Source organism: Paramisgurnus dabryanus, chromosome 21 (assembly GCF_030506205.2).
Source record: "Paramisgurnus dabryanus chromosome 21, PD_genome_1.1, whole genome shotgun sequence".
NCBI classification, from domain to species: Eukaryota; Metazoa; Chordata; class Actinopteri; order Cypriniformes; family Cobitidae; genus Paramisgurnus; species Paramisgurnus dabryanus.
Window position 1 is genome coordinate 2,912,154 of NC_133357.1, and position 12,960 is coordinate 2,925,113.

At 40.3% G+C, this 12,960-nt stretch overlaps 1 protein-coding gene across 2 annotated transcripts in view; it reads left to right on the top strand.

Moving 5' to 3' along the window:
- Positions 1-10,988, top strand: part of rarga (retinoic acid receptor gamma a) — a 60,537-nt gene extending 49,549 nt beyond the window's left edge. For both annotated transcript variants that reach the window (XM_065285334.2, XM_065285335.2), the window contains 7 exons: positions 810-958; positions 3,567-3,708; positions 4,795-4,958; positions 5,082-5,258; positions 5,348-5,552; positions 8,579-8,737; positions 8,929-10,988. In XM_065285334.2, coding sequence (XP_065141406.1) covers positions 810-958; positions 3,567-3,708; positions 4,795-4,958; positions 5,082-5,258; positions 5,348-5,552; positions 8,579-8,737; positions 8,929-9,284 — 1,352 coding nt within the window. In that variant the 3' untranslated portion in view covers positions 9,285-10,988. The remainder of the gene's footprint in view (positions 1-809; positions 959-3,566; positions 3,709-4,794; positions 4,959-5,081; positions 5,259-5,347; positions 5,553-8,578; positions 8,738-8,928) is intronic.
- The last annotated feature ends 1,972 nt before the right edge of the window (positions 10,989-12,960 follow it).

Here is a 12,960-nt window from a genome sequence, read left to right on the forward strand (position 1 = left end):
TACTGTTTAAAAAATGTGTGGAAAAAGTCAAATGTAACTCACATGCATCTTTTAGATGTTTAATTGTTTTTTTTTATAGTAAGACATTTTATATATAATATCAGTACTAAAAATACCACAGGGTCATAGGTTAGACTCCCAGGAAACGCAAACTCATAAAAGTATATACCTTAAATTTGGATAAAGCGTCTGCTAAATGCATACATGTAAAGATGTCAAAGTCATGATTTATGGCAAGGCCTGACATCTCTGGTGTTAAGAATTAGCAAGACAGGAGAATGCTCGACTCGCGTCAGTCTGCTGTCCTGCGAGCGAGGCGCCAAATGCGGGGTGGGGTTTTGCCCCCAGGCTGTGTGACAAAGATGAGCTACCTGTCTTATCTTCAGCGCTCATCAGTCTCCGAGTGTTAAGCTGTTTGTGTTTTCTTTTCTTTCCGCTGTCAGTCACTTCAGTCTAATCCTCTGAAATACTGCCCTCCTTATGGGTGGGCTGGAGGGGGTGGTGAATACCACAGACGTGCTAACTAGACCTGATTTAGGTAACTGGCAGCTGTTTAGCATATAATAATTTGAAAAAGAAGTCAAAGTTTGCATCTTGTGCATTTCTGTTTCTGGGTTAACACGAAACGGTAATGGTTTTTAAAGTACTTGTGTGCCTTTGAAACCGGATAGGGTTTAAAAGGTTCATGGGAATCTTTTCTTCTCGGCATGTGGTGTTTAATATCTCACTCTCATTAAATCCTCCTGTGTTGTGTAAATAGTGTGAAGTGATTTCATTAGGTCTGATGTGTTTTTTTTCTCTCTTTTTAGCGGTGGAGACCCAGAGCACCAGTTCAGAGGAGATGGTGCCCAGCTCCCCCTCTCCGCCACCTCCACCTCGTGTCTACAAACCCTGCTTCGTCTGCCAGGACAAGTCTTCCGGGTACCACTATGGTGTCAGTTCTTGCGAGGGGTGCAAGGTAAACATCTCGTCGCCTCCGGCCTGACAAATCTCATGTTCTTTCGTTAATCTGTTACAAACTCCTTATTGATGGTGTATGAGAACTTGCGTATAAAAAATGGTTTGTCTTTTGCATACTTTAAAGTGCACTTATTACTGTCAGCACCTTTAAACGTTTAAACTGATAGCGCTATTAATATCTAGGTTTATAAGGAGATTTGGAGCATAAAGTTTGAATTCACATTGATTTCAAGCAGGCAATATTAAAGATATCAAAGTTATATTTTCACAGAATGTTCTTTAGATTATGTAAAATAATTTTAATAAATTACAAAAAATTTCTTTTTACTGGCTTTTCACATGCAGGGTCACATATTTAATTTTTTATATGTTTGCCTATACTATGTTTTTCCTGCTTAACTGCAATGCAAAATTGTGAGGTGCTATAAAAAAAATAATGAAAATTGAATAAACTGGAAAGCAGGGAGTAAAAGTTTGACAAATATATAAAAAATAATTTTGTTAAAGATACAGTTGTTTCATGAGTCACATGCGAGTTTTTTATTTGTATTTATTTATTACAATTTAGCTTGGTTAAGAGGTGTTATGGGTTATTTAACCATTTGCGTGAGTAGATTACGCACAAAGTCAACACAAAGATACGAATTAATGCAGACTCGCACAGGGAGATGCATATGACACGAATTTGGCTGGCGCAAAGACTGCAAAAATATGCGCTATTCGCCTCGGACACCTTTACGCTAGTGGTGGGCAATGATTAATTGCGATTAATCGCATACAAAATAAAAGTGAGTTTGTGTAGCCTAGAAATCTAGACGCACCCTAGCGGCCGCAAAATATATTTGCTGCCAGGGTTTAGTCTAGGCACTCACAATACACTTAACCGGTCCAAAAACCAAAATTTGGTCAGGCCAATCACATCGTGTGTAGCGTCTGTGGGGCGGGCTTAACATGATGACGACAGAGCTGCAACGGTTCCTACTTGAAAACAGAGAATGGCTGCTGCTGCTGGCGAACAGCTATCTTTTGAAGCGGCTTTGGCCGCGACTCTGGAGGACTAATGCTGCCTTCACGTGCTATCGTAATTATGGTAAATACCAAAATCCCACTTGGAAAATGCACATGAACACCCCTCATGTGGTATTTTCCACTGGGCAACTCGTAAAATATTTTGATGCCCGAGTTCTAGTTCACAAATGGAAAATGCACTTGAACACAACACGCTGGTAACGACCAGTTCACAAATGGAAAATATCATCTTTCCCATAGCACGTGAAGGCAGCATTAGACTTATGTTTTTCTTTGAGAGAAGAGCAAATAAACCCTACTGAAGTCCTTTTTAAGCAAGAAAGATGTGTTTGGAGTTTTGCCGACTGGTTACGGTAACTACGTCACCTTCTTCGTTGCTCTGATCCGTCATAGCGCTATCCTATTGCGTGCAGAGGCATTTTGAGGGACAACCTTATATCCCGCCCCTTGCATTGAGCCGTTTGTGTGAAGAGTTGCCAGACCTTACATCTTGATGTAGGTCTGGCTAACCAGGCTAGAGTTTGTGTGTTTTTGTGTGTAATTATTATGTATATTTAAACAAAAAAACACACACACACACACACACACACACACACACACATGTATACATGTCAGAAATGTTTTACTTATATATAAGATTTTTCAAATTTTTATATTAAAGAGAATATATAAAAATCTAGTGCTGGGCAAAGATTAATTGCGATTAATCGCATACAAAATAAACGTGATTTGTAACATAATATACAAGTGTACTATGTGTGTAATTATTATGTATATATAAATACACATACATTCATGTGTGCATTTAAGAAACATTTACATGTGTATATATATTTATTTATATTTTATATATTCTATTTTATATGAAAGTTTTGTAAAAAGATATAAACAAAAAAATTCTGAAATGTATATATTTATGTGTGTGTGTTTAAATATACATAATAATTACACACAGCACACACACATATATTATGCAAAAATGTACTTTTATTTTGTATGTGATTAATCGCGATTAATCTTTGCCCAGCACGTTTATATATAAATGTTATATACACATGTAAATGTTTCTTAAATATATACATGAATGTGTGTATAATAATTACACACATTGATTAAAAAAATTAGCATGACAAGAAGTTAAATCCCGCGAGGAAAGGGATGCTTCACATTTTGTGTGTATGCAGCATAAGGCATGCCACAAGTGTGGTAAAATCCTTGTTAAAAGGTCTCATATGTCTTGCTGATGTGACAAAAAACTGTGACAGCACAAATATTCACAAAATAATAAATTTGTCTTATCCAGTTCACAAGGTTAACTTTTGTGGCCAGACAATAAAGTGTGTAACTCTTCTTTGCTATTTGTAAGTTCTTTGCTATTGTTTTCATCGGCGTGCATACTGTCTATTTTCTATTTAACTAAAACACCCAAATAAAGCCATTTAAATATTACATTCATTTCAAAACTAAAGATCTGCATCTTTAGGCAACCCACACTTGTATGTTAGTAAGTACTGTAGTGATGTTTGACATATACTCCTCAGTTGACCTAGTCTCTCTCTCCTGGATGTGGGTTACAGGGCTTCTTCCGTCGCAGTATTCAGAAGAACATGGTGTACACCTGCCACCGCGACAAGAACTGCCAGATCAACAAGGTCACACGCAACCGTTGCCAGTACTGCAGACTGCAGAAGTGCTTCGAGGTTGGCATGTCCAAGGAAGGTGAGGGTTCAGTGCTCCGTCAGGCACGCGGGCCCCGTGGCCCTCCGCCAAGACCCACACGCACACGGATGCAAATATAGAGACTGTTTAACAGGAGGGCAGACATGGAGGTGCTGATGTAGGCTCGGAGTTGTGAAAGAGACACACACCGCCCAGAGATCTGCAGACAAATTTAGAGCCTAGACTCTTGTGGGACACTGGCAAACGCACACGGTGGCTGGGATTTAAAAATACACGCGTAAACACGCTGCAGACGAGACGCTTGTTGACTGCAGGTTCGAGATGCTCGAAAACACAAAGTATGACTAACACGGCAAACAAAGCATTGAAGGTTAAAGCTCAATTCGGGTTTCGTGACTGTAGTTTCACCCACATGAATCCATCACCAGGTGTGATTTCTTTGGTAGCCTTTCCTCTAGTCATTTTATGACTTGGTATTAACAGATTTGTGTTTAAGAAAGACAATAGCCCGAGTCTGGGGCCTGTGTTTGTTCGTTTGCCAGGGTCACGGGCGGTGATGTCAGAGGGAAAGTGGCACATTGGCCGTCTATGTGTCCGCTGGGACATGTATGTGTGTGTTTACATGTATGGGATGTGTGTAGGGACCGGGATCACATTGTGCTTTTGCTATTACTGGATATCCTGAGAGGAAGGAAAGAATGGGAGGGGGGCGTGAATAGAGATGGGGTGTAGGGTTGGCAGTGCTCTTCTCCCCTCGGTCACTAACCAAACACCCATAATGTCTGATCTGAGGTCAGTTTCAGTGTAATAGTGATTATGGTAGGGATTTGGCATTGGGTTACGTTGTGTCCCAACTAGGCACGACATGATGATACAGCTTACAAGTTATAAATCTTGTGTGTGATGTGTTTTTGGAGACAGGGTGAAAACCTGTAAAAAACCAAATCATATTTTAACTCAATGCAATAAAAAATTACATTTAGCTTTAATAAAATGTTCAGTTCACCTGCCGAGAGATGCTTTGCTAGCTTATCGCATTGTGTTGTACATCTAATAGTTTGGGAGTGCGGGGGTTAACTTGACTCGCCGTCAAAATATTAAGCAGCTTCTCTCTGTGACTTTCAGCTGTGCGCAATGATCGAAATAAGAAAAAGAAGGACATTAAGGACGAGATCGTTCCTCCAGAGAGCTACGAGCTGAGCGGGGAACTGGAGGAGCTGGTTAACAAAGTGAGCAAAGCGCATCAAGAGACCTTTCCTTCCCTTTGCCAGCTGGGAAAATATACTACAGTGAGTGTTTTTTAATCTTTCAACAACTAAATCTTTCAGTAATGGAGTGCATGAACTGATGTAGGTGACAGCATCATTTAAAAATTGTGTCCAAATGTCCTCTTTGTCATTGCTCTTCTTCAGAACTCCAGCTCAGATCACCGAGTCCAGCTGGATCTGGGTCTATGGGACAAGTTCAGTGAGCTTTCCACCAAGTGCATCATTAAAATTGTGGAGTTTGCCAAACGCCTACCAGGCTTCACCACCCTCACCATCGCAGATCAGATCACCCTCCTTAAATCGGCCTGCTTGGATATTCTGGTACGAGCCCTCACCTTGAACACCATGTGGCCGCTACATACAGTAACACTCGCATTTTCCGTAACCCCATGAACGTTTGTGTCTTACAGATGCTGCGAATCTGCACACGATATACACCAGAGCAAGACACAATGACTTTTTCGGATGGGTTGACCCTTAACCGGACTCAGATGCATAATGCTGGCTTTGGCCCACTCACAGATCTTGTGTTCGCTTTTGCCGGTCAGCTTCTGCCCCTCGAGATGGATGACACGGAGACCGGCCTACTCAGCGCCATCTGTCTCATCTGTGGAGGTATTACAGCATGCAGTCTGTGTATCTGTTGCCACCTAGTCGCAGCAAGCAGTCCTTAATGGATTTGCTGTAGATCAGTGGTTCCCAACCAGGGGTCCGTGGTCCACTAGGGGGCATCAGCAAACTTTAGAAGGGCTGCAAGTTACCTTAAAGGGATAGTTCATGAGTTTCTTTCTTCTGTTGTATGAAAAAGAAGATATTTTGATAAATGATGGTGACCACATTATAACCATAGTATTTTGTTTCCTACTATGGAAGTCAAATGTGTGACTATCATTTTTTTGTGAACTGTCCCTTTAAGATAATTTAAAAGTTGAAAGTTGCTCATTATGGTTAAAATTAAGTTTTTAATGTTGTTTATATGTCTTTGTTGTGTTTTTAATATGCTTTAAGAAAAACCATATGCAAATTCACCAGTCAACACCATTGCTGAGTATCTTCTTCTTACAACTGCAGTTTTCAAAAGACTCAAAAACGTAATATGAACCCACCCATTTTCAATATCACAAGCATTTTGTAGCCAATCACGTCACTGTGTTATCCGAGTGGATCAAGTAGTCCAAGCTTGTGTGATTGAGTGGAGGCGGGGACTAGTTTGCATTTTCATTATGAACCTATGTTTACTAAATTAAGCAAAGGTGTTACATTCAAGCTATTTTAAGACATTAAGTTATTTTCACAGGAAATTCGAGTCATTTTGATAATTTTAGATCTATGGGGGACTTTAGCTTTTTGAAATTTATAATGTAATAAATGCATAATGCTGGGTACACACCAAAAGATTTTTTATATCTTATAAGATTTTGAAAATGTGATAGACCACAAACATGATGATAAAAAATCCTTGATTTAACCGTGTGTAGTGTGCCATGATGTGTCAAAGACAGCACACCACACCAGAGGCTCGACTGTGAACACAGGAAATCTCGCAAAATCTCGCGAGACTTCAGAATAAGCGTGGCCAATGACGTGCAGAAATAAATTTTAATGATAGTGTTTGGAATGATTTTCACAGAAAATTCAAGGGATAAAAAGAAAAGGGTTTGGGTGAAGTTATGGAGACAGGGGGACCATGGTCTGTACAAGTTCACTTTGCGCTGCACCATGACTGCTTCTGTCTTCCATCATCTCGCTTTCTGATTGGATATTGTTTCGTTTCACATGATAATCTCAAGAGCTTGTGCCTGTTTGTCCTTGGGGTATCGCCACATATTAGGATTTCTGATCGTAAATATTATACATGTTTAATATTTACGATTCACGATCAGGGCGGCTCTGACGCTCTTCCGATCAGGTTTAGACACTCTTAACACACCTAACACCAAGGGAAAATCTGATAAGATAATCTGTAGAGCCATCAAGATAATCGGGACATATCTAGGATTATCGGAATGGGGGGATCAGCCCAAAATTTTTTTGGTGTGTACCCAGCATAAGACCACAAAAAAAATCATCACATACATCACCTATACAAAAATCATATTTCTCCCTCCTCTCAAGATTTTAAGAAACACAACTCGTAAACTGTAGACTCAATAGGTACATTTAACCGTTATAACCTTAATTCATTTAAAGGGATAGTGTGCCCAGAAATAAAAAAATCTCATGTTGTTACAAACCTGTATAAATGTTTTTGTTATGATGAACACAAAGGAAGACAATTTAAGGAATGTTTGTAACCAAACCGTTCGTAAGCCCCATTCACTTCTATAGTAGATAAAAAGATTACTGTGGAAGTGAATGGGGCTCATGAACGGTTTAATTGTGAACAATCCTCATAATGGGCTCTAGCTTGCACCCAGCGCAATTGACTTTGTCCGTGACGCATGTATCATTCGTATTTTGCCCCGGCGCACAGCGGGTTTTTCCCGTCACAGAAGCACGTCGGCAAACTAGGGAATGAACTTGCGCTCCCTGGGTGGTTCAGCGCAAAAAAAGAGGCGTGTTCTGGCGCAAACCATCCCTGATGCTATTTTGCAGTTTCAAAAAACAATTGCGCCACTGACCAGAAAAAAAAGTTTAAAGTCAGTGGCGCGTTGCGCGTTGTTCATTATGCTATTTTAAGGGCGCATGCTTGACCATAATGTATAGGGTGCGCATACACTTTGCTTATCTAATCTACACAGATGCAACAGTTATTTTTGCAAATCATAAATTGTTACACTTAAAAATATTAATACACGAGATAAGGGTGGTGGTGAGCATTGTGGTGATAGTTTTTATTTATTCTCATGCAAATAACGATTAAAATATTTTCATAACTTTGTTGTGTGGCTGTATTACGTTTATTTTATGTAAATAATAATTAAAATGTTTTCATAAGAAACCTTAATGTATATGAACTTGATTTGTAAGAGTACTTTGGGGTTGGACCTTGCTTGCGTTTCTTGGGTCCGATTTCAAAGCCCCCAAACCCTTTCAGCGGTGAGGGTGGACGCAGCGATGTCCTCTGCTGGCGTCAAGTCCTGAGGCAGATCCACCTCCCGTTACACGGCGTGCCCGATTTATGCTGGCAAGCGTGGGATTCCCCCGTACAAGGACGTCGGTCTCCTCGGCTGTGAACCGCTCCTGGCGTGCGCCTGGTAAATCCGTCATAATAATAGCAACCCGCCATGGAAATTGCGCCCTTGCGTTTAAAGGGAATGTTGGCTAGCGTTCTGATTGGTTTATTTGACGTTACGCCCAAACCACACCTATGAATAATGAACCTACTTCAGACCAACCCCTTATTGATTTGCGCCCGGCGCAAGAGTTATTTCTCACGCCGGGAAAATAGCAACAGCGCCCAAGATCCGCCCACAAACTCACTTGCGCGTTGCGCTTCACACTTGCGTTTCAGATCGTTAAAATAGGGCCCAATATCTTTGTTTGTGTTTATCAGTGTTTGTGTAAATGATGAAAGAATTTTCATTTTTGGGTTACTATCCCTTTAATATTCAGAACTCTTCAGAAAGTTGTATCTTTACATTACATCCAGCTTAATATTTACTGATTTTCTTTCTCTCTCTCTCTCTCTCTCTCTGTAGACCGAATGGACCTTGAGGAGCCTGAGCGTGTAGATCGTCTGCAGGAACCCCTGCTCGAGGCTCTGAAGATATACGCACGGCGCCGCCGACCCAACAAACCCCACATGTTCCCACGCATGTTGATGAAGATCACTGACCTGCGTGGCATCAGCACCAAGGGTCAGTTTACCAGACAAATAAGCACTTTAGCTTTACAACTACTGTGTTTCTTTTAAAACACTTTAAAGCACTTCAGGCATCAAAATGACATAAGATTATATCATACTGTAAGCAGAATATGAAATTCAACTTATAAAACTATATAAATTTCACATTGTCCCTAAAGGAACTGTTTGTGTTGTATGCTACAGGCGCAGAAAGGGCTATAACTCTAAAGATGGAGATTCCAGGCCCAATGCCTCCTCTCATCCGAGAAATGCTGGAAAACCCAGAGGCCTTTGAAGACCAGACCGAGAGCAAAGAGAAGAAGCCCGAGCCCGAACAGCCGGCCCCTCCGCCAGCTTTGGCCAATATGAAGAAAGAACAGGAGGATGAAGATGATAGCTGGGCCACGGAGAACGGCAGCGAGCCTTCACCAGAGGAGGAAGACGACGACGACGATGACGGAGAGGAGGAGAGAGGTACGGACAGCGACGGAGAAGCCTGGGCCAGCCAGGAACCTAACGTGGAGGTGTCCAGAAAAAGTCACGGAGGAAGAGCTCAGTGAAAGAGCCACGCAAGCACGCTTCTTCCAGCCTTACCTGTACAGACATTTCTAACTCAGGCCGCACGGTCAACGATGAGAGACATTAGTGAGTTGATTTGAGGCGACTCACGTAAAAAACCTCTTCTCAGGACCTCTCACGCAGAACGAGAGGGCAGGCGAAAGACAAAACAACTGGCTTTTCAGAAAAAATTTGCTTTTTTAAAAAAAAAACTTTTCAAAAGGAGAAGCCAAATGGACTTACACTATTAACAGCTGACTTTCAACGGGTTCAAAGAAAATGTTCTTGCAAAAGAAAATACGGAATGGAAACTGAAAATAGAGTCGTTTTTCTGTTGTCATTGATATCATTTTGACTTTTTTCAACATTGAGCTAGTTTGTTCTCTTTACATTTTATGAATAAGCCCATACATATCTATATATACCTTTATATATTTTTGTCCTGTATTCTATTTTCTTAGTTATATTTCGTTTGGATAGCTTTTCTGGGCAGAAATACGGAAAGATAATCGGATTACTATAACTGGCAAACCTTTGCTGGGTCTTTATCCAACTGCTTGGTTGGGTTATTGGGCACTTTGGCTCAGCATTGAAGTCATTGATAATCAGATCAATGGCAGAGTATCTCCCATTGATCATTAGGATGAGCTGTGTTTTTAGGGGACTCCCGTTTCGTGTCTGTTTTTTATTGCGTCATACGATTCGCTGCCAATTGAATGGTGTGACTGTGCCAAAGTTTGCAGCTTGTAGGGTCAGGAGCCCAGCTCCAAACATCCACCTGTCCATTACACCCTCATGTCTATTACCCAAAAGTCATACTGCGTTGATGTCATACTCACTCAGACGTTATGCAGTGCATAATGAGTCAAATTAAAATATGGCGAGCCCAGTGCTGTGTGCCATTACGCAATTTGACCTCATCGGGTTAGACACAATAACTACATCTGATCTCATGTACCATAATGAAACACGGGAATGCATCCGATCTAACACACATGCACACACACACACTCACTTGAAAAGCTCATTATATATGTATTCAAAGCTCTTGTTAAAATTCAGACTCAGGGCATTTCTGTAAGGACCAAACGCTTGCTGTCTGGGCAGCTTAGATACAGGCAATATTTATGTGTGTTGTAGAAATCCCGCTGTCTTACAATGAAACGAAAACGATCTTGCGTATCCTACACGGCTATCGACGAACCCTCATCTTCTCTCTTCGTCGTAGTAATAGATTTGGCTGGTTTTACCTTTAACCTGGGTCCGTTTATTGCCAAAAACACACCGTATGCAATTTGGTGGTCGTGAGCCACTGAACATATTTCAGTTGTCTCAGTCAAGCAATATGACAATGACCAGAACTCAGATGTGTTTGTGTGTGTTTGTGTGTTGAATGTGAGTATGGCTGCACTCAATAAGCTGTAGTGTACTACATTGTTCAATGAATGTTATCACAGTGGTGCTGTCAGAGAGTGTGTGAGCTGTCATACTGACCTCTTTCCTCTTCAGAATTGCACCACAGCCACACGTATAGCAAATGCGAAAGGAATGTTGAGATTACTTTGCTATAACTCTTCGTCATATTTTTTGTTCTCTCAACTTGGCTAATGTATTACCATTACTATTTTGTTTGTGTTCAACAAATTCTGTTACATAAAAAGCCATATAAACAATAAGAGGCACAATAAACATTTTTTTTCGAGAAACCCTGTCTGTGTCATTCATTAATTTAAAGATATATTTCAACCAATAAGAACATTATGATCACCTAAATGTCAAAATTTGTGTGTAAATGCACCATTGTACAAAAATGTATTACGCAGTGCCCAAAAATAGTCCCATGCTATTGAAAGTTACTAAGGGGACTATTTTCAGCTGCTGCTTAATATCATTGCGCCTCCTGCAGCCATTTTACAGCAGCAAAGTCCTTGATTATTACGCCAGAATGAGAGTAAAGTCCTAACCATAGCCGTTTCCCAATGTCAAGGAAGGATCCTCGGAAGCTAGAATTTCGAGGATGCTACGTCATCGACGTCCGTCGAAGGACTGTTCCAATGTCGAGGATCCTCGAAATTTCAGCCAAGTAGCCGTTTCTCAATGTCAAGGAAGGATCCTCGGAAGCTAGAATTTCGAGGATGCTACGTCATCGACGTCGGTCGAAGGACTGTTCCAATGTCGAGGATCCTCGAAATTTCAGCCAAGGACTGAGTCCTTCGTTCGAGAAATATCCCATATACAGGAAAGGATGCAAATTTGTATCCTTCGCGCTCTTCACGCGCTGAAATCACCCACAATCCTATGCGCGCAGCACCGAAAGCACACCTTTCAATCACGCAATGACGTAATGACGTGCACTTGCTAGCCTGTTCCATTTAACGTGTTCTCCGAATGCTTAAAAGGAGCCTCGCCTCGCCTCTGAAGGAAGTGACTTGTAAGGACTAGTCCTGCCAAGGAAGTATCCTTGACATTGAGAAACGGCTCATATCTGCCTAGAAAATCACAACTTTAAATTTTCTGTCGGTCTTAGTACACGATGAAACTACAGAAGAATCACATTTTAAATAGGAAAAAAATATCGAAACTCTTTGGCTATTTTTGAGCGTGATGCTAATGGTCTAATCACATTCAATGGATTATGCTAAGCTATGCTAAAATTGGTAGCACTAGACCCGGAGATCAGCTGAATGGATTCCAAAACGGTAAAAATCAAATGCTTTACTCTAGGGGAGCTGGAAAATGAGCATATTTTTCAAAAAAAGTGGAGTGTCCCACTCAAGTAAAATGTTGTTACGTTTACTTGTGTAAAAGTAATTAAATACAATATTTTTACAGTACTTAAGTATTAACTTCTTACACCCTGAAGCTATTTTGGGGATTTTCGCCTGGATTTGGCCTACCCAATTTCAAAAGCATCCCATACCCACATGCAGAGGTTTACATACAAAAGTTTGGTATCATTTTACAGGTAACCCTTTGAAATTACATAAAACACTGTTAAAAGTGCTCAACATGGTTGTATGTGATATCAGTCCTCTAATAAACACAAAAATAAATAGGCGCTTTTTGATGTTTTTTTCTAAAGTTTTTATTTGAAAGTATATAACTCTGGTCCTGGGTATCTCAGGTCCCTGCAGACAGTTTTGTTTGATTCCAGCAATTGTCAGCTTACAGAGGAAAAAGGAATTTTTTCTCTATCTTAATCTATGCAAAAGTTATTTTACTCCAACTGAAGGGAGGAATAATACCCTTTTTGTGTACAATTTCTGCCTAAGAACATTTGAAGTGCTCCCATAACCACATACAGTGGAATAAATGCAATTTCTTTATATCATTTTAAAGAAAACCCTTTGAAGTTACATAAAAAGCTGCTGTTTGTGACAAATATTGTTATTTATGTTGTTTTTCATATGATGAAACACCAAATTTTCTTTTTTATGTTGTAAACACTGTCTTTGATAGTGTATAACTCTGGTTCTGGGTGCTCTAGCAGACTGCAGACAGTTCTGGTTGTTAGCAGCAGCAGACAGTAAACACCCAAAAAAAGAATGAACTCTTTAGCATGTCGCATTCAAAAGTAATTCTCATTTTACTAAAGGGTGTGAAAATACATTTTTCATATAAATATTAATTTTTTGTTTTGCACATATAATAAATAGCAAGGGATTAATTATGCACACA